The sequence below is a fragment of the Zosterops lateralis genome (genome assembly GCF_965231275.1).
Source record: "Zosterops lateralis genome assembly, chromosome: 1".
NCBI classification, from domain to species: domain Eukaryota; kingdom Metazoa; phylum Chordata; class Aves; order Passeriformes; family Zosteropidae; genus Zosterops; species Zosterops lateralis.
Genome location: NC_139762.1, coordinates 87,037,130 through 87,059,539, shown reverse-complemented (window position 1 = coordinate 87,059,539; position 22,410 = coordinate 87,037,130). Strand labels below are relative to the sequence as shown.

The following is a 22,410-nucleotide window of genomic DNA, read 5'->3' as shown; positions in this document are numbered from 1 at the left end:
TGATGGGATACTGCAAACTTTTTTTCCCCCTCCAATAAAAGAATCAGCAATATATTTAATATTAACTTATAAATATATCAATATTAACTTAATATATTAAGTTTCAAAAATTTTCTGGGAAATACCTTTTTGAAAATGTCTCCCCCAGTTATTTTTGAAGAATACAAATAATGTATATACATGTGTTATATAAACCTGCTCCACCTTCCACCCCCCCTAAAAAAAGAGCAGAAAAAAAAAAAGAGCAGAAAAGGGCCATGCCAGAGCACATCATGAAGATACAAATGAAGAGATGGATCCTCTGTTGTGCCCTTGTGTTGCAAAATATTAGTGCTGCATTGAGGGAGTGCAGTTTCACCCCAGCAGCGACAGCGTCCTCATGGAGAGTCTGTGACAGCCCCTTCTTCCTCTGCCCTCCAGCCCTGTGCAGGAAGCTGGCAGGTCTCTTACTGACTCTTACAGTTAGAAGACCTATTTCTCAGAGATCAGAGATAACATAGTTTGTTCACCTGAAAGTGAATAAGCAGTGAGTGCAGCTATGGAGAAACAAGGGTGATATTTTTCACCTACCTAATACCAATGCCCTAGCTTCTCTGTGTATTTCCTGTCCTACAAGCTCATGATTCTTCTCATCCCTACACATCATCTTTACAGCACTTGTCTCTCTCTCCCACCTTCTCTCTCAGTTAGGTAATAGAGAAATCTCCTATGTTTTTCCTAGATGGTTGGCAACACATCAGACTTCAGATCCTTACCTTTTTCTCTCCCCTTGAAGTCCTCCTTGCTAATGTGTTTGCTGTGGCTCCCTCTTGTATACTGGAGACTGGACTGCCAGGAATTCTTAATAATATGTGTTAAATCAGCTTCCAGCTTTGATAAAAAAGTCACAGAGCTGAGATATCTATATGTCCTTTTCTTTAACAGAGATAAGGATACTGTAACTCACTATGGAAGATTACTGTTGAGAGAAAAAAAAGTGTGTGAGACAGTAATCAAAAATGAAGACCAATCAACTCAATCTGTTTAATATCCTCAGGACTGCTAAATATTTCAGCAAAGCTCAAGTTCTCAAAACCACCTAGTAGGTGTTATCAGCCAACAGATTGGATTTTGGATTTAACTTCCTGTCTACTGATGGATCCTGCTAGGTATTTTTGAAGTCTGGCTGTGAATAAAGTTTTTGCAGCTGTTAAGTGTAAAAGCGCCCTGAGGAATAAAACTGTTTTCTTCAAGGGATTTATTTTTCCTCTATGCTATTTTTATTTTTATTTTGGTAGTAGTAGTAAGAGTAGTAAACAGTTAAGAAATGCTGACTGACAAAGGCCTGGTTGAGAATCACATCAGATGTCAGGTGACACAGGGTATTGCTGAAGAGTGTATTTTCCACTGGTGTTTGCCACATGATCCTGAGGCAGTGACACTGCAGCCTCTTAGTACAGCTGAGAGGCTCCAGGAGCAAAGCTGTCACAGACACAAGGCAGTTAAGGGTGTCAGTCACTGAAATGCTCAGCACTTGTATCTCCTGCTGAGCTCAGTGGAGTTGGAAAGTGTTCCGCTCCTAGAAAAGAAAACAACAGAGCCTAAGCATATAAGTAGAAAGTGACACCTTAATTATGTTAATGTTTCAGCATTTTTTCCTTAAAATTACTTAATCTGAATATTGCACCACCACTGTGATTTAAAAAAAAAAACACACAGCTTTATCAGTGGTTTCATGAGGCTAGGTCTTCCCTTTGTGTTTTGACATGAACAGAAACGTAACTCCTAAATTTGTCCTAAACCAGGACAAATAACAAAGCATGCAATAGAATGGGAAGTGTTAGGGAATGAAAAATATGCAATGAGAGGAAGTTTCAAAGTAACCCCTTCTAAAACAGAAGGTGCATTGATGATTTTTTTTAATAGAAACTTTATTTCCTATAAGTGCTTTAAAATCCAGAAAAGCAGCTTTAGTTGAGCTGGTTCAGTCATAACATTCCTGAATGTCAGAATTCTGTACCACAACCCTACACTGCTTTTGCAAATGCATTTATCTGACTTCTACTTTAAATCTGGTTTGAATTTACTGGGCCAGGAGTGGGGGGATGGGGTGTTAACTCAAAACATTGACACAACTGCATTCTGCAACATGCTTAGGAACTTGCAAACTATCCTTGTCTTTAGAGGGATAATGGAATTAAATGTTTCTGGTTGTCCCAAGATCTTTATATTTTTAATTTCTCAATTGATTTATTTCAGCTGAGTTGGGAGAGTGTGAGCACCCTGAGCACACACCAGAGCTCGTGTCTGAATTCAGGTTTGCACCAAACCAGACCGAAGCAATGGAATTTGACATTTTTCAGAAATGGAAGGAGTGCAGGTAGAGTACCTGTGTGGCAGTGGGGTCACTAGCAACAGGTTTTCTTCTCTTCCAAAGTCAAAACCTTTCAATAAGCATGAAATGGGGATTATGTTTGTGAGTGGAGAAGTATTGTAGAAAGGCTTTGAGTCCTCCCCTTCCCTAGAAGTGTGGTAATTTAGGAAAGGTTAGTGGGATGAGTTAATTTTTTATTGTTTTTTTTTCTTTAGATTATTTTGTAATAATTTAACGTGCCAAGTCTTTTTCCTGTTTATTTTGGAAATAACTCTCTCTTTCTTTCATTCAAATATAAATTTTGTGTTCAGGTTGGTAGCAAATTCATTTTTCTGTCTTTTGTTAATAAATATGGTGCATTTCAGTAATGCTTTGTTTACCTAACTTTCATCCTTGTTGACAATTTTAGACCTTTTTGCATTTTCAGTCATCTGTTTTATTTACATTTGGAGGAAAGAGGGTAAAAACATAAATTAAGCTTGAAATACCATGTAGTGTCAATAAGACTGAGGACACAAAGAAAAGGGTTGGGAGAATGAATTTGAAAGCATTTGAAGCAGACAAAAATTTTTTACCATGAAGTTTGAATTTTATGTTCATAGGGGAAAGAGCCCGGCGCAGGCTGAATTGTGCTACTTGAACAAAGCTAAATGGCTAGAAATGTATGGTGTAGACATGCATGTAGTTAAGGTAAGATCCATGTGATGTTTTATTTCATCAGTGTGAGGTCTCTGCTCTGGTGTGGGTCAGTCCCTGAGGAGTGTCCTTGTTAGGGTCTGAGTTGTCCCGTGGGCCGTGGTCCCTCAGAAGTCATTCCCACCTGCAGCACTCCTCCCAAGGATGCTTCTCTGTGCTCCCACAGTACCCCTTTGCACATGCCTTTTCCTATGTCCCTCAGTTTCTTCCTTTTGTGTCTCCCCCTGGCATGAATTGCCTGCTCTTAGACAGGTGAGGTGAGGTGTGGGCTCCCATGGATACAGTGTTGGTGTGGTTCCATGGATCTCAGAGTCACTTTGAGCAGCACCTAGCCTCCTCCCACAAAGGGCACCCTGCAGCCTCCTGTTGCCAAAATATCCCACTTTGCACCCAATACAGATGCATGTTCTTCTGCTCTGTAATGTTAAAAAAATATGACAACCTAAAATATGGCTTAGTTTAAGATCTATGGATTTTGCAATATTACTGTTTTAAGATTTACACTGCTCATAGCAGATTGATTATTTATTCTGTACTTGTTTGCAGGGAAGAGATGGCTGTGAATATGCTCTTGGACTGACACCAACAGGCATATTGATCTTTGAAGGAGCCAACAAAATAGGCTTATTCTTTTGGTAATTTGCGTTACATTCCTTTTTGTTAAAATGCTGAAATCTTTATCCTTTGCATAATGGGATCTTGACTGTATTTTGTAATTTTTAATTTGATCTACAAAGTTTAAAATCTGAAGGTTAAATCTGAAGGTAGATTGGCCTGGTTAGAAGTACCACTCTCAAATGTGAACTAGTTGTTGAAATAAAATTCTTTTAATATTCTTCTAATTCTGTTCTTTTTGATCCTTGTGCTTAGGCCTAAAATCACAAAAATGGACTTTAAAAAGAGCAAACTAACGCTCGTGGTTGTAGAAGATGATGAACAGGTAACTTCTTTCCCTTACTTGGGCCTGATCCAACAAAGTGTGGTGTGTGCTCAGGCTGGTAAGAACACAAGGGAGGCTCAGCACACTGTTGGCCCAGGCTGTGTTTCTCCTACCAAGGACAATAACTAATATCATGCATGCCAACTTCCAAAGCTTTTGTTTCTGCATTTAGGGCAGAGAGCAAGAGCACACATTTGTTTTCCGGTTAGACAGTGCCAAAACGTGCAAACATTTGTGGAAATGTGCGGTGGAACACCATGCTTTCTTCAGATTGCGAGCTCCAGCAAATAGTAAATCTAGTAGATCCGACTTCATAAGGCTGGGATCACGCTTCAGATTCAGGTATTTAGTGAAGTAACAGCAATATATTTGTCTTTATCCAAAGGAGCAGGTACAGCTGCCCGCAGAAGGCAGTAGTTTACTTTGTTCATTTCTGTATTTTAAGTGGGAGGACGGAATATCAAGCAACACATGGGACGAGATTACGCAGAACTAGTACATTTGAAAGAAGGCCCAGCAAGAGATACCCTTCTCGGAGGCATTCCACTTATAAGGGTGAGTGTTCTCACACATCTGTTCACTCAAACAGTCATGCACATGCCCCATTAAATCCTATAAACGTTGCATTGCAATCATGACATCTGCACCACATTATAAAAAGAAAAATACGTCAGATCACCTAAAAAATCAGAATGTGCATGGGGATTTTTTTCACCAGAGTTCATTGTTTCCATCTTCTGTTTTTAATCTCTATCTACAATTAATTCTTCCACCCCCATCTCTGGAGGAGGTACCTGTGGTTTCTTTTGTTGTTCTGTTGAGGAGGAAAGAAAAGTTGCAAAAGAAAACCCACTAAGGGAAAAGTATGTAATGTTTTTTTGAAGAGTTGCTTGTATCATTTGGGGTGGAGCAGTGTCCAAAAGCCTCACTGACTTGCTTATCTAGCCAGACAATTTTAGGGTTATTGAGCAGTCTCATTATGCAGTTGTTGTGGCTTTCCTGATTGTAGTGACATGTTATTCACCTATCCAGACTCCAACCTTGACTAGCTTGCCCTGGGAATTGGGATGAGCTGAATTTAAATGGAATGACAAGGAATTGATTTCCTTTGTGGTTTTGTAATTTGTCCGTAAAAACTTCAGCTTTTTGTTCCATGTAGAAAAGCCTAGGAAGGAGCACTGCAAGATAACCCACTCCAAATTCTGTATTACTTGTGCCTGCAGGTATAGTTGCTGTACAGAGCAAGGCTGCTGTACAGAGCAGGGTGAAATGACATTCCCTTAGAATGTCTTTGCACTCGTTTGCATTCCCAGAATATAAACCACAGTTCCATGAACAGCCCTCATGGTATTATGGGGACATTTTTAAGTCTCATTTACAGTGGGGGTAGAAAGGGTAACAAGCATGCAGGCTCTCTAGAGACTATAACTCTTTCCCCTGCTTCCTTCCTTAGTACATCGAAGGAGTTTTTTTAAAGTGCAAATACAATAAATCTGTGAGATTCTGTTATGTGAGACATGAGAGTCAACTATATAGTGTGGGTTATTTTATAAGTAGAAGAATGAATTCTTTAATTTTTTTTCTTGCCATAACAGGATCTGACAGACCTGCAGGTTGTGCTTTGAGTCTCAGTGCTTCTGTACTTAAGTCTGTGAGACAGAGGGAGAAGAGAGAAAGCGTGGCTTATGCTTAGTTATATTCTCTGTCCATTGCAGCTAGTCAGAACTTCTTTCAAAGCCAGGTGATCTCCTTCTAGAGATCTCAGCACCACGTTTGTTAAGTTAATGCTAAAACTCCCTGTAGGTTATTACCTTTCATGCATCTTTTGACCATTAAGACCTGTACCTAAATGCAACCCACAAGGGTTGGATTTTCTCTTAGCTCTGTTGCTTTTGAGACTTCTGCAGTGTGTCATGAACCTCCTGCATTTGCCAGTCAGTTGGATTTTCACTTTATCACTGAGAAGTTTTTCAGTTCTGTTGAAACACACACAGTAATGAAAAAGAGATTATACATCCCAGTAACTCAGCTGCCACCTTCACCATTCTTTCCAGCCTGTCCAAAGCACAGGCCAAGACCTTGTTGCTTGAGATTACTCAGTGTCTCCCAGGATTCCCAGCTCATGGGCTGTTTTGGCTACCACTTCTCCCTGAGTAAGACACAGGCCATTACCCGCTTTGTGAAAACTCTGGTTTCTATAAAATAGTGAAAATTTCTGCAAGGGGTAGTTTCTGATTTCCAAGGGATGTGAGGGTATTGATATGGTACATGGTAAGGTGAGAAAAAACATGGTCTGGTTGTGCAGAACTTACTCTGCCCAAAGTCCTTTTGTGGCATTTGGGAAGAATATGCTTGCCTGCTGTCATCTCTAAAGGGCTTTCACTCTTGCAGGACCAGAGGGAGATTTGTGCCTGCCTCATACTTTATGTCACACAGGATTGCTAGAAAGCACAGGGCTACACTTGAAATTCAGACACTTCTGTGCAAATATGTCTGTATGAGGATTCACTTTAGCCATAGTGTAACAGCCCAACAACAGGAACCACAAAATGACTGATATTTCACATGTCTTAAGATTTGTGTTTATTTCTTTTTAAGCGAACAATCCTGTGAAAGCAGCACAACTGTGGTAAGTGACTGCCTAAGTTCTCTCTCCCTCTCAGTTACTGTTCTTGGGCTAAAAGGATTCTGAAGAAAATAGCTGCACTGGGATTTGTAGAAACAGATTCTCTGGTGTGGGATGAATTGCTTTGGCCTGTCTCATTATGCATCCCCAGTTTCTTCTTGGGGACTGCCTGCTTTCATTGTTTAATCTATTTTTTAAATTTTTTTTTATATTAAATTAGACTAAAGTAAAATATACTTCTTTTTTGCTCATTGCTCTTATGCTAGCTTATCAAGCATAATTTGTTCATGTTTTTTAAACATAAAGCAAAGAAAAAAAAAAATTACACCCCTCTTTCACATGTTAACTGCTATGGGGTATGTCTTGAATAAAATAATGATGTCCTTAAGAATCTGAATTTTACTTCTCTGTCATACTTCCCTGAACTAAAAGACACTATGATGTAGATGTATTGATTACATAAAAACATTTTTTTTCTCTTTTAGTGCTAAAAATACTCCTGAAGTCCATAACTACCAGGTAAGACCATACCAGTTACAGAGGAAAATGTTGTCATTTTCATATTTTGTGGTAAATATTTTTGCTCTTTATAATTTGTACAGATATTTTGCTCCCCTTTCCTTACTCTGGGGTGAGATTTTCTGATGTGTCAGAAATAAATAGCACTGCATTGGAGTTAAGGAGAAGGTGGAGGGACTCTTTTTCTCCCATGTTCTTGGATGCTCTGCAAGCTGAGTACACTCCATTTGCCATCTTCTTTTCCTTCCCGTTCCTTTCTGTGAAAGTTAAAGCCTTTGGGACTGTGAGTATGATGGGCCCCAGGAGACTGCTCTATGAGCAAGCTTTTGTCTAGAGCAGCATCTCAGAGTGGATGATTGTGACAATTTCAAAGTTGCAATTACCTCCCTCATCACAACACTTACAGAGTTGCCGGTCAAAGGCTTGTTGGGGTTTTTTTATATATATACTCCAGGGAAAACATTACCTGGTTTTCATCTGTGCTACTGACAGTCAGTGGGTACTGAAAAAAAGCAAGCTTCCAAATTCTGTATGTGCATGAGAACTTAGTCTTAACACTTTTTATTAAAACTCTCCCCAGCGATTTTATTCTACTGTTTCTCTTCAAGACCTTGTGGATATGAGAGGGAAGTGCTGTCACCAAAGATAGGTGGCCTTCTGAAGCCTGTTCTTATAACAGTAACCTTTCTTATTCCTCCACCTTTGATCCAAGTTGACACTTTTTTGATGTACTTTCTATGAGAAGCACTAGATGTACCAGGTTGTCTGTCAAACAGGAGGGCAATTTTCTTTGCCCATTCCCATGAGTGTGTCCTAATGAGCAGACTCATCACCAAGAGGCTTCATGTATGTGCTCAGTGATGTGGGAGAAGGTCTGAAGCATGAGGGTTTGTAGAGTTCGCCAGGAACGTATTCCTCATGACCCCAGGAGAATAAAAGTTAATAGGGAGCTTTTATATAATTTCATTAACCAGGTTCAATGTTTCCATTTGCAGCCACAGTATCCTAATATACATCCTAATATACATCCTGCTCAGCCACACTGGCATCCACACACACCTGTGATGAATGTAAGGTAAGAAATCTTGCCTTTGGGAAAAAAATATGATTGCTTCTTTCTTTATGTTACTCAATATGAAGCTTTGGTGGCTGTATTGGGCAGTTCTCTGCACATGAAAAGCAAATAGAAGTTAGAAGTATGGGCTATAGATACAGTATTAAATAACTTCTAAGTTTTGCTTTGGAATATGACTTTTTTTCTAGTTGATTTCTAATTCAAAATAGAATGTTAGTGACTCCTGTAGGGAATATGTTGGATGGGGAGGTGCTTTGCAGCTTAATTGCAAATTGATCAGTATTTGTTTGCATTTAATTTCCTAAGGCAGACAAGAAACTCATTTTAGTGTAAAGTTAAGGTATTAAGAATTGTATTCTTGCAGTGGACCATTGTTTTCCTCTTTTACAGAAATGTGTATGGAAAAATGCTAAGTACATGCAACAATTTATCAAGAACTTCACAGATAATGAGAAAAATTATAGCACTGAGTTTTTGAGAACTGTTTCACAAAAATACTCTTGCATGTGCTGTTGTGCTGTCTTCTCGCATACATTTTAGTTTGTAGCTAGTGATGAGAGACATGGAGTGAAAAGAAATTTTGGAATAAATTCAGTTCAATTAAAACCCACTTGGTGGAATGCACGATGAGGGCGTGCACCTGGCTGGTGGATATGTGTCTATATGTGTACACATGATAAAAACCAGCCACTTTTTTTATCCTAATAAAAAGTAACCTTTTTAGGTGACTCATTTTTTTAGTCAAATAATTATTGTCTTCAGTGAAAAATACCAATACTCTAATCTTTGCTTCTCCTTATCTAATATTTCTCACATCACAATAGGTAGACTTTGGTTTTAGTGTGGGCAGGCTCTAGGGATGAGGCTGAGCTTAAAATGAATGAAAAGACAATTTGGTGTTAGTTTGAGTCTGAGAATGCAGAAAAAAGGCAAATACATTATTAGAAATACTAGGCAGAGAAGCAGACAGGCATTGTCATCTCAAAATTTCTAGCACACAGCAGTAAAGCAGATACTCAATTTATGTTAGAAGCAGGAGACTTCAAGTTGTGTAATGAACTTTGCCTGTATTTCAGGCTCAGGAGTCTTCCTGGTTTTAGGGTTTCTTTATCCAGTTTATTATGAGCACTTTAAAATGTACAATTTCACATTATGAAAGAGTGGTTGCCAAGAGAGCCTAATGATTTTATAAATCATTTGAGGTTTTTGCTAAAAATTTTCTGAAGATTTCATCACTTACAATACCAGTCTGTGACATTTTAAAGCCAGATAGTTCACCTTGGAGCAGAGTGATATTGAAATAAGCACAATAATGTATTGTAGTATGTGTAGACAACCTCCCCCTTCAGCCCCTCCACTGCCTGGGCAAAGACTAAGGTCAGTGAAAAATGAACAATGGCTTTTTTATAGCAAGGGTTGTAAGGCTAAAAAAAAAACCAACCCAAACTTAAAGGCTCAGTCATAGAAGCTTGGTGAAAAAAGTTGCTCAGAATTTTTGTCCCAGTAAGGCAGAAGCATTTAAATGTGCGGTAAAAGTGGGAATTTCAAGTTATTCTAACTTGGAGTCAAAGTGAAAGAATTGGACATTTAAGGTCTTGGATAGCTTGATTTGAAAAAGCTTATTCCATTCGACTGTGAACTTGAGATAACAATTACAGATGCATAAAATTCTTTCTGCTGGGCATGAAAGTCTGGAATGGGCATAGGCTGAAATGAAATGTCCTGTGTAATATGTGTTATATATGGAGCTTTTGTTGAATAATTTGTGAAATAGTATGTGGAATTGGGTTTTAGTTTTCTTAGTAAAATTCTTTCACTGAAATTGTTTGCAGATTCTTTCAGTGGAATTGTTTGCAGTTAGCTTAATTTTTAACCTTCTGAAAAAAAAATCCAATTAACAGCTGTCATTATATAACTTTAGAATATATATATATATATATATATATATATATTTTAAAAGAAGGTAAAATCTAAACCTTGCCTGTGTTTCTGCTAATAAAAAAACTTACCAGAATCATAGAATGTCTTGGGTTGGAAGAGACTTTAAAGATCATCTGGTTCCAACCCCCTGCCATGGCCAGGGACACCTTCCACTAGAGCAGGTGGCCCAAAGCCCCATCCAACCTGGCTTTGAACACTTCCAGGGATGGAGCATCCACAGCTTCTCTGTGCAACCTGTTTCAGTGCCTCAACACCCTCACAGAAAAGAATTTCTTCCGTATATATAATAATTGCAGCTTCAATTTGGTAATAAGGTAATGTTAAATGTTGTGGTTTCCTACATAGTGTTCAAAATTGTTGTTTTATTTATTCCCCACTCCGCTGCAATGATTCAGGGGATACTAGGAATGGTTGAAGTTAGTATCTCTAAGCAGCAATAATTAATGAACAAGTAAGGAAAAGGATTTTTCCTTGTAGTACTTTTGCAAGTCTTAGAGAATTACCTGTACTATCTGTAGACTGGGGTGTTCTTAAGAAAATGCAACTCTGTAAATTACAGGCTGCTTTAGTGTTAGTTAGCTGCACCCTGCCAAAGGAATGGCAACAACTACAGAAGAGCAATTTTCATTCATAATAGGATTGCCTTTCTTAACCCTTTGCACTTTAAGGATGTACTTTCATGGGCTCAGCATTTTGCATGTTTTTTTTTTTTTACTTGTTTGTTTTACAAATTTAGTTTTACTGTAGCCTCCTTCCCCACCACCCTGTTAGAATTTCAGTGTTGATGCACTACGCTTGTCTGTAGCATTGCAGACAGTAAGGGTTTTTAATGATTGAGCTCTGATTGAAAGCCTTTTGAAATCAGCTAAAAGATTCCCAGTTGCTTCAGCAGCTTCAGCATCAGACCTATAGGTCTGTCCCCATTTCCTTCCTGTGCTGTAGCTCCATGTGCATGCTTAGCACTTGCGGGATGAGCTCATGTTACTGTGTAGCGCTCTTAAGTTGACTTCCATTCTTCACTAACCAATAACTGTGCAAATGGTACAGGCCACCCTATCATGATGACAGGCCCTATTGGAAACCCCTCACAAGTGGAGAGGACAGCAATTTACGGTATATCCAGGAACAGAACCAGAAGAATTTAGGAGGAGTCCAAAGCATGGTGTACCAAGATAAACTCATGACGACTCTCTGAAAAAGAGCCATCTTCATTTCACCTGCCATCTTAGACATCATTGCATTCCATGGTCTTGTCTGTCTGCAGTATGTTCAAAGTGTATTGTGCATAAAGTGTGCGTCTTTGTATGTACATCCATCCTTGTTTAGTGTTCGTGGACATTCTTGGGAAAAGTGTTTTCCATATCTTTGTTAAAAAACAAAAATCTTGAAAAACCTTTTTTGAATTCTGGTAAGAATTTTCAGTGCCCCGAGACCAGAAATATTGCTGGGGATTTTCATTCTACCCTAGTTTCAAATATGTGACCCTCTGCCTGCTGTTGAAGATCAGACACTTGTGCCTTAATTATTTTTATTATCTTGTTTCTTCTGAGTCAAATAAATAGATGAAGTTTGAGAACCTTGTTTTTTAGTTGGCATGCAAATAGGAGATTGGAGGGAGGAAAAAACAGAATTCATACTAGCAATCAAATTGGTTTTTGGGTCACCAACAAAGGGAGCCTACTGAGGCAGTCCTAGGTTTGGATGTCATTTATTTCTAATTTTTGTGTTCTAAAGAAGAAAATACAGGTGCTTACCTGACTTTGAAAACAAGTATAGGGAAAAAACACTAATAAATTCCACAGAGTACTTTTTTTTTTTTAAACTGACTGATTATATTGATAGCATTCCCCAAAACCATACCTGCTGCTATAAAGGCAAGAATGTTAGAAATTAATCCTTGCTAAAAGGGTGCTGCTGTCGTCTTATTTTTAATGTGATTATGGAAGTGAATTTTCTTATTACATGAAGCTACCTACTGATAACTTTTCTCTGACTGAGTTCAAAAACACAACATATAATCAGTACCTTAAGTAAGGACATTCCAGTGGAATAGCTCTTATTTTTTTAAAGTTAGACATTTGTGAAGTTGAATGTATATTTTACAGACCTAGGACTTTGAATTGGGCTGGCTGGTATTTTGATCACTTGCAGACTCATTTTGTTATCTTTAAACCAAAAATCACAGTGCCATCTTCACTTGTGCATTTGTTTTAGTTAGGCCTTACATCTGTGGTCTCTGAAGTTGTTGGAATGAATGAATCTTCATTTGGGATGTTTTCAAAATGAAGTAGTTTTTAACTTGATTTTGATAAATACACATTTATAAATGGCTATAAAGAATTTTTTCAGAGCAAATTTGATAGTTTATAACTTTTTGTGAAATACATTTGTTTACAAATGCTATCTTTTATTATTTGTTTTGATCTTTCCTGTATGTGCTAAGTACAAATAAAAAATGTCAACCTTGTTGATCTGGTTATGATGCATTATTTATTTTTGAAAGCTTTTTGGGGAGGGTGGTCAGATATGCTTGTACCTAATTTCCCCTGTAGTTCCTTATGCTGTGCTGGATCAATATTTCCAGTACAATCTGTAGAGATGGGAAAACAATAGAGCAATTGTGCACTGAGATGTGAAAATGCCAGAGTAAGCCTGAGGTGTGTAATCACAGAGGCTGACTTTGGTTTCCCCAGACTAGTCTTCCTCTATTTCAGCAGCATTTTATTTAAGAAAGGAAGAAAGAGAAACTTCGTTGGAGCCAATGGAACAAACGTCTAGTTTAGCTGCTACTCTGAATGCACTATGGAGGATGGTTTTTTGAATACTCACCTTAAAGTGTGGGGTAATGATGCTTTGTTATTTACACACCTACATTCATAATACAGTATCATTCTTGTCATATAACTTTGTCAGCTTCCATGTAGTTTGTTGCCAGTGTTCCACCTCATCCTGTGTTGTTACGTGTGGTTTGGTTTGTTGCTGAATGTGCACTGAAGGAGGGATCCATTCCCTGACAGACTGTAAGAAAAGACAGCACAAAGCCCAGCTGATCCTGTAAGTGTTTAACAGCCTCAGGCACACTGGTGCAGAACCTGTGGGCCTTGTGTGTTCTGCAGTTTGTTTGTGTCGCCTTGAGGGAAGCACTTGTCATTCTGCTTCTCTGGAGAAGGAGCCCACACTTTCTGCACTCCCTTTTCACTTGTTCAGCCCTCATCCTCCCTGCTGTCTGCAGAAATCTGAACCAGCCAAGTCATGGAGCAAGGAGCTGGGTAAGAAGAGATCTGTCCTTCCTCTAGACATAGCTGGCTTCCTGTAGCAAATGGGCTAGGATGTAGTTGAGAAAAGGGAGCATATCTGCCTTTTTCTTCTCTGACCCCAGTACTGCTCTCACTTGTGCAGCTTACAGCACCTGACCAAAGATGGATGTGGGTGGTGTCTGTCTGAAAAGGGTAGTATAAAAAAGTTGCTTTAATATTAAAAAACACATTGGTGGGTTTTTTTCCTAAAATTAGGCACAGTCTTAACTCACAATGGTTTGTTTTAAACAATACAAGTCTTGTGATGTTAGGATTACGGTTTTTTGTTTGAAGCAACACAAAACACTGCAGCTGAAAGCAGATCACATGTAGAGAGGGGGGAGAGAAGAAAAGTGGAAAATGTTTAGTCAAGTCTGTTGTTAAACGCAGCAGCAATTTTTATTTAGAATATTGGGAAAGCTCTGTCAAAGTAAATCAATGCTACATCTTAAATTTGTGCCGCAACAGGCATCTTCTGGTAGTTTATAGGCACAAACTCAATATAGGAACTTGATGGCCCTGGTATGTGAGTGTTTGTACACTGAATGACTGAATTACTTTACCTAGGAGTTCCTCATAAGGAAATGCTGTACAGTTTTTACCAAAGGGCATATTACACAGTCATTCTAAGTCAACACATTTTAAATGTGTTCTAAATATACACAGGGAAGTTAGTTTTTTTAAAAAAGCCTTGAAAATTTCTTAAAGGCGGTAACACCTTAATCCAAATGAAACGTGTTCTCAAGGGTACCCACTGAACTGCATGTACAAACTTTCTCCACCCTGTTCTGAAGTGTGTTTGTTGTCTGAAAGCTTCTTTTTACAAGTCCAGCATACACTTAGAAACTTCTGTAATCTGATTACAGGTGATAAACACTCTCCTTGCATCAGCTTGGTGGGAGGGGTAGAGGGGAAGTCTGGTATAGCTATAGGCATTGGAGAAATTACGCTGATCTACAGTCCAACATGGAATCGCTTCTTCCATGTGCTATTAATTGCTACAACCTGGCTGAGGGTATCTTTTGATCATCTCTCTGCACACTTTCCTCCTGCACTTAATAAAGCTGGAAACTAGGTCTTCCCTAGCAGGGCTCAGGCCTGGCTCTATACTCTGTGTATATGGATTTACAGGGGGGATTACCTTTGCCTTATAATAACTGTAATCCCATGTCCTCTCCCCCAGGAACTGCTGGGAGAATTGAAAAGCTGGTGACACTGTGACACCACATCTCTAACACCATCTGAAATGCGTTGCTTTTCAGCCCCAGCCAGGACCTGGCATGCAAACTAATGACTAATATTGAATACTGAAATATGATACCTGAAATACAATACTGAAAGTGTTGTCACTTTGAATATATTGTTTTAGTGTGGGCTTTTTCTTCAAACTTTCATTTTCAGCTATTTTTTCTCTAGTCAAAGTGAGTCACAGGCAAAGTGAACAAAGGGATCAGGTTTTATAATGCATTTCTAAAGCTGGCAGTCAGGGGTTGTCATACTTAAAGGAAAGAATTAAATCTTTCTGAACCCTGTTATCATTGAACCCATTGAACTTGTAAACTGACCAAAAGGAGGATGTTTTCTCACATTGTGGATGGCAACAAAACATATATTATGGCCCAGTGATATAAAATGTGATTTTCTATTCTTCTGGATGAGCATTGCAGAAGATGTCTCTTCAGCCTGCAAGAGAAAGAGTGTTGGAGTTTGCAAGTAATTTTGAAAATGGAACTTAAAGTGCCGGTGAGGAATGAGCTGGGGAACATCAAAGGCAGCAGGGGGAAAATGAAATGGAGTATATCACCTGCTTCTCAGGCATCAATGTTCGCGAGATGGAGCTCTCTCAGAGAGAAGACAGTTCAGCACTGCAGTCATCTCTTTGCAGAGGAGAAATCTTTCCGGTTTGTATATCAAGCAGGCTTCTTCTACCTGCCTCAGTGGAGAGAAGTTTTGATGCACATCCATCAAACCTGACACTCCAGATCTGTGGAAAGACTGTTGGCAATGAGAGGTTTTCCTATTACTCTACAACAGAGAACCAAGGAAAAAAGACTTCTAGAGGTAATGCTGTCATTGCAGCATTGCTAATGGCAGCAAAAGCGACTGCTGGTGCCAGAGCTGCTACAGACCAGCATTAATGGACATAAATTAGGAAATGTATTTTTTTTAATTGACCTCAGACTCTGTGTGTTGTGCTTTGAAAGGGCACTGATCCATCAGGACCCTGGCTTCTTCTGTTAAGACAGAAATTTCATGTGCTAGCCATGAAACCTTGAGATCCAGCTTGAACTAACACTCTGCACCCTAACCAAACTTTTACTACATTGTTGAGGATGGAGATTTTGAACTGTTTCAGAATAAATAGAGGGTTTTTTTCCTACATTACAGTTGAACTGCAAACGCTTGGAAAATATCACAGTGTCCTTATGCTGCTCCCAAGTTTTAGTGTCAAAGAGCCTGCAGGAAAATCAGCCCTCCTTCCTCAGCAGGCACATAGAAGGATGCAGCTTTTGGAAAAATAATAGTCCTAGTCAAATCAGATCAGAAAAACATGTAGTGAGGTGGGCCACACTTTTCTGTCTACCTCCTGCAGTACATGGCAAAGCAGTGTGTGGTGATCATGAAGACATTGTTCGGCTTTCCTTCTTTTCTACCTACTGTTGTACCTTGAAGTGACTGGCCAAAGAGTTTCCCTTCCTCAGTGTTATGTGCTGTTGCCCTTATTGCCACTGGATCACCAAAAGAAACCACAACAAACAAAGAAAAAACCAAAAAAAATCCCCAACAGATAATTCAGTTGGAGTTCTTCCATTGATATGAATCATCTCCAGTAATAAAGCTGCAGAGTAAATGCTGTTCTCAAGCACTTACTAATGACTATTTCATGAGTGTACTTTAAAGCAAAACAACTTACTTTCACAGAGCTGATTTCATGAGTATTAATCTGAATTTAATTGTGAAGTTCACGTGTCAAGCCCCCCTGTGGGCTGTCCCCTGCAGATATGAGTATCTTGCTACAGAAAGCACAAGCATGTCTGTAATAACTTGCATATTGTTTTAAATTTATGCATGTAATATACTTTCAGTTTTGAACAGGAAGAAGAGATTTAAAAAAACCAACTTTATCTTCCATCCAGCTTTTCTAATGATGATTTTTTTGCCTTCAGTTAGAATCTTGGCAGACTTGGCACACAGATTGGTGGCGATAAGAAGTTCCGCCAGCCTAACCCAATGTTACTTCACTGGTTTGTGTTTTTTTTGCATAACAGCTTTCTAATGACTATGGGATACTCCTTGGGGTTCGGTGGCACCTTATCTTCTATGCTCTCTTGCCTGTATCTCTTCAGAAGAAATCTAGCTTCTCATTAGCAGAAGAGGCATTCATGATGACTGCCTTAATCATCACGCCCTCTCAGAACTGAGGAATCTGCCAATTTAAAATTAAGATAAATGTTGAGCTGTGGCTATGGGAACCAGTGGAAGTGCTTCTAGGGTTCTGCTTTCAAATTGCCACAATAATATTTTCACTATGAATGTACTATATTTGTAATGTGCTTGGGCTTTTTTTCTCTTCCATTTTCATCTTTCTTTTCCTCTTCCCTTTTCTCTTCCTTTTCCTTTCGTAACACTAATAGTCTGACCTTTATCAAACAGCAAAATCTGCAGCTCATTGAACGAGAGATCATGTTTTGGTTTACACAGGAACAGATGTTTCATACAGGAACAGTTTGGAAAACCTCTACTTCCTGGCTTACCAATGTCTTATGTTGATGGATTAGAAAAAACACTATTTTTTTTTTTCTTAACTGAGGCAATGAAAAACATCTACTTTCTGAGCCACAACAAAAATGAAAGAATTAGCCACACCTAATTAGAAGTAGGAAGTACTGATCTAATGCAATTAAACTCCGGATAAGAAGCTAATTATTTATAAGTTACTTTTTCCTCGCTAAACCCATAACACTCTGTGCTGGAGTTATAATCACAGTACCTGCCATTACCAATTCCTGCAATTTTGTCTTCCTTAGAGAAGTAGAAATACAAATCATTAATGAATCTCCAGTGCTCCCTGAATTGTGTAATTGCATAGTAATGATCTCTACCTAAACAGATGACAGAGTGGCTGTTTCTTTTCATCTCCAGGGGCCAAGGCCCTGAATATGAAGGCCTTGCTGGCAGGCGGCATCACGGTGCCTCCGAGACCAGTCTTCCTCGTCAGTAGGAATATAGGAGTCAAACAGGAAGGAAGAGCTCAGGAAAAAATGGGTCAGGCAAACAAAAAGCTCAAGTAGAGGGTTTAAGAGAAGCAGAGTTTTACAGCGTTATGTGTAAAAGAAAGGAACTAGAAAATGAAAAGCAGTGGATTCTGCTGGAAACTCTGAGAATGGGGCAGAAGAATGAAAGCGGCAAGGGACCTTTGTGATTTCAGCATCTGTGTCTTCAGTACCTGGGGCTCTCTGAATCAGTAGCAAGGCTGATTTGAAGCAAAAATTTAAGGAACATGAATGTAAAATTGGATGCTGCTTCTGTATCAAAATTTTGAACCCAGGAGGCCTTTGTTTGTTATTACTCATTTTCACTTTCAATGGTTGCATTTAATGTGTCTCATTCTCAATTTCTGACTTAAAAGAAAAACCTGTGAAAATGGCTTTAAAGGTAAAATGAACAGTTTCCTCCCGTAAGTTAGATGAGCTGCCCAAGTATTGAAGTGAGAACCTGCCCAGAGATAGGGCAGAGGTTGCAAGTATGTAATTAAGAGGCGCCTTGCTGTGCTGAGTGATTGATTTTGTACTACTTTTACCTGTTAATACTGTCTTTTAAAAAGGGCAAAAATCTATACCTAAAAAGAAGTCACTTGTGTGGCAATGGAGTAGGTTGTGTTCACACTGGACTTTAAAGTTAGGGCAAATTACTGAAAATTCACAAGACAGCATATTTTTTGTAAAGCATTAGCAGAATTCAGAATCATTTAGAAGCATGAAAATGACACAGTTTGGTTAATTTCTTTTAAAACAAGTTTTTTTTCCCAAGGAATTTCAGCTTAGTAAGGGACGGAGACAGAAAGGAGATTTTTTAAGATGGGAGCATATTGTTAAGGGAAGCCAAATCCAGTGGATTGGCTTCAAGGCTAAAGGGATTACACTTTTCTAATCTGCTAGATGCAAGGCTGCTGTAGTTACTGGCTTCACAGCCCGGGATGAGATGGTGAACATTCATTCCAGAGATGTGAATGCTCACCAAGCACCCACTCAGCCAGCCTTGCTGAGGAGCAGAGGAGGTGAAGGGCAGCACCTTGAGCAGCACCTGCATATGCAAACTGCACTCACAAATGTGGGGCAGCACAGAGAGCTCCATCCTCAATGCATACACCTCCACAGAAAACAGGACTGCAGTTGAGAAGATGCCCTGGACTGTGGTGATCAGAGCTTGACCAGCCAAGCTGACTGACCAGGAGCTTGCTTGCTTTCTCACCTTTCTCTTGTGCATCCTAAATTAAATTCATCCTGCACATGAATTTCCTTTCTCTTGTCTCCCCATGGTTACCCCTGCTTTTTCCTTGCATTGCTCCTAGTTTTTCTAAGTCCATACTCAAGTATCCCAAGGCTACCACAGTACTTTGGACCTTACATAGAGTTACTGATACAGTTTTCTAGACTGTGCTGGCCTTTCCAGGTTGTTCTCACCCAAAAGATCTGGTACTTCCCCTTCAGAGCCCTGTGATGTTTGGTCATTGCTCATGTATCCCTACCATAAGTACCTGTGAATTCCAGCAATCCTTCTGGGCATGCTCTATAGCATTTCTAGCTGCTTCTGCCTTCAATCTTTTATGTCCAGCAACTTCTGTCGCGACCTGTGATTTCTTGTGTTCTCCTCTCTTAGCTAAGCCTCAGGCCTGTGCCTGCTTCTCTCTGCATCCTTTGGCAGCAATGTGATACTGAGCACAGTAGAGATGAGACAGGGGTGTGCTTAGCTCACAGGACCTGAGTTGTTTAATGAGTTAAGTGGTGGGAAAAGCTGCACCATGGCTAGCAATCTGAGATCAGCTGCAGGCTACTTCAGAGGCCACAGTTCCTTGTTTGGCTTTGCTCGTGTTTTAATCTGAGCTAGCTTACTTGGATTAGACACCCCAAGTTGTTTTATTTCCTAAAGACAAGAATACATTGCCTCTGTCTGAAAGGGGAAGGCAGCAGACTTGAGGAAGGATCTTGTTGGTCTTAAAAAATTTTATGTCTGCTTTTCAGATTTTTCTCATCTACAAGGACATCTGGGACAATGAATTTTTTTTTTTTTTTTGACAGGTGATTAAATATCATTAGCTATTGTTAGTGTTAATTAAAAGCATTTGTAAATGAAGAAAAGCAAGCTTAGTTCCCCAGTGGGGATATTTTTGCATGACAGTTTTGCAAGACAGTCTTTTTTTAATGATCTTTATGCAGATAAGGTGAAATCTATGAGGACAATGTCGTTACCGAGTCAAGATTTGTTCCTTGGTATTTTATTAGAGCATGCTTTCCTGCAGGCTTTATTCTTCTTGTGGAGAATTCCAGATTAGTCTTGCTTCAAAACTTAGTTCAGCATCTTGTATCCTACAGCAGGCTTCCGTCACCATTTATTAATATATTTTTCCCTATTACAATTTTCTCTTTAATTTCAAGGTTGTCTGGGAGAAGGCTGCTGGCTGCCTGCTCTGCTTTTTAAGATGTCCCTAGGAGTTGATGGGGACTCTGGACCATCCCTGGCAGCAGGGAAAGGAAGGAACACAATTTTCCATGCCTTCCCTGAAGGAAGCAAATGGGCCAGCTGTGATGTCCTGGTGTCAGAGCAGTGCATGGAGGTGTAGCTGCACTGCTAGCTTTAGTTACATTTCACACAGCTCAGGAAGCCAGTTCTGGCCAGCAAAGAGATCTTGATTACAACGTGCAGGAAAAACAAACAAACATAGGTTTTGTTTTAGTGATCCCAGTTTTCCTTTATTAGGAATACTCATTGTTTTTTATGTCCCAGTCTTTGGCTGCAAAATGAAAGTTTACCCTCTCATTATTGCACTCATCCTGTTGTGGTCTATGTTCCCTTCTCATGTAATGCTGGGTCAAGTCTTTTGCTTCAGTCCAATAGCCCTGGCCATTAAGTGATATTCACATGTACTGCCTTCTTCCTATCGCCTCAGTTCCTCTTCTTTCCTCTCCACAGGGACATTTTCAGAGAATGCAAAATTCCTTCTCTCTCTTGCCACTTGCCATGCTTTAGTGAAGCAAGTGATATGTAAGATTCTAAATATGATTAAAGTTTAGCTAAAAGTTCATTTTGGTTCATTTGTTGGTTTTGTTTTTTTTTTTTTTTTAACTGCTTTTCAAGCATAGGCAGGGAATTAACCCAGAGTCAACCCTCCTTCCTCCCAGTAAAGGGAGATACAAAACTGAATGCTTGGCTTAGCATAGCTGTTAAGTCTCCTAACCTGGGCTGCCACACTGAAGTTTCAAATGCAATGGCCGCTTTCATTAATACACATAAATATTAACAGGCACTGCAACACTTCCCCTGGCTGCCATTTGGGGGCACATCTAAAGCCCATTTTGATGTTGGAGAAGGTATTGTAATGATACAGCAATGGGTGATACATCTCCCAGCACATTCAGTACAGCACCAGCAGTGTGAATTTTTGCTGCCAAAACCTGTGCAAATCACCACCAGGCTTGCTCTGAGCTAAAGATGGGGGAAGATTGAGAGTGGTTCTGAAGATGATCGTGGAAAGTTCGAGGTTTTTTAAATACTGAAAATTTGCAGTGGTTTGGTGCAGGAAGAATGATCAAAGCAAATAGAGGTGGATGTGGTGATTGTTGAAGGTTACTTATCACAACCAGACCTACAAGCCTGGGATTTTTTTAAGCCACTGTTCAGCTATAGTAGGGAAGGTCTGAACTCTTAGAGTCATCCACAAGGCATGATAGTTTGAGCCTGCTTTCTGCTATTATCGCCCTCCAGCCTCCCCATGGTGAGGAGAGAAGAAAGCCCCTCTATTTGCTCTCTTAGTGTAACTTCAGACAGGTGGAAGATGCCTAGAAGAAGAGTGGGGAAAGAGGGACATGGGCAGGGTGCAGGAGTAAGCCTGCTCTGGGTCACACGGTGGAAGATGTTTCTGCAAGGCTACACAGTTATGTTGTATAGGAGGCTGAGGATGGCAGCTGGGAGGATGGCATGGAAAGGCAGTTATGTTTTTTAAAAAACCCCTTGTCACACACGGATTACACCAAAATGGGAGTCCTTGCATAGCGGACCTGTCATTGATGAGAGAAAAGTCCTGATCAGGTATTGATCTCAGTACATCAGAAAGATTAGGACACAGCTCAGGAGGAATTTTAATGCTGTTAGGTAGGAGTAATGTGTCACAGCTGAGGTTGTGGGGCTGGGAACTTTGGCAGTTTAGGAAAGGATCTGATGTTCTTGAGGATCACCAGCTAAATGTGGATCAACAATCCCAGGCTATATAGAAAAATGTCATGTTCCAGTGTATAAACAGGAGTAGATCCCGTAGGACATGGGAAGCAACCCTTCCTCTTTGAAATGTGTTTGCAAGGCCTCACCTGGAATGGGGTGTCCAGTTGTTAGCACCACGTGTTGGAAGCAGACCAGGGGGAAGGTGGGTGGACAGGGATGGCAAGATGTCTCAGAACTGTAGGGAATATGCGACCTGTGAGGGGCAACTGAGGAATTCAGAGCTCTTCAGATACTATGTGGAGATGTAAAGGGCCATTTTCAAAAACACAGGCTTCTGTAGCAAGAAATAACCTCACTGTGTCTGTGATGGATGGGAGATAAAATAGTGGCTTAAATTGCAGTAAAGGAGACAGAATAAACAAAGAAATAAGTGTAGACATGCTGAGACACTGAAATTGATTGCACAGGAGGGTCATGGAGTCTCTGCTAGTGAAGGTGTTGGAGGTTCAGTTAAGGTAACACAGGCTC

General features: G+C 39.7%; 1 protein-coding gene across 3 annotated transcripts in view; it reads left to right on the top strand.

Annotated features, from left to right (window-relative positions):
* The window catches only part of EPB41L4B (erythrocyte membrane protein band 4.1 like 4B), a gene marked incomplete at its 5' end in the record, with an annotated part of 164,744 nt that overhangs the window by 70,137 nt on the left and 72,197 nt on the right, over positions 1-22,410 (top strand). Inside the window, 10 exons of one of the 3 annotated variants that reach the window (XM_083860081.1) lie at positions 2,239-2,359; positions 2,956-3,043; positions 3,596-3,684; positions 3,920-3,989; positions 4,162-4,331; positions 4,435-4,544; positions 6,588-6,618; positions 7,101-7,134; positions 8,130-8,209; positions 10,354-10,464. In XM_083860081.1, coding sequence (XP_083716207.1) covers positions 2,239-2,359; positions 2,956-3,043; positions 3,596-3,684; positions 3,920-3,989; positions 4,162-4,331; positions 4,435-4,544; positions 6,588-6,618; positions 7,101-7,134; positions 8,130-8,209; positions 10,354-10,464 — 904 coding nt within the window. Of the gene's footprint in view, positions 1-2,238; positions 2,360-2,955; positions 3,044-3,595; positions 3,685-3,919; positions 3,990-4,161; positions 4,332-4,434; positions 4,545-6,587; positions 6,619-7,100; positions 7,135-8,129; positions 8,210-10,353; positions 10,465-11,197; positions 12,608-22,410 lie in introns of those variants that run through there. The other 2 variants (XM_083860083.1, XM_083860082.1) reach the window with 2 other exon arrangements.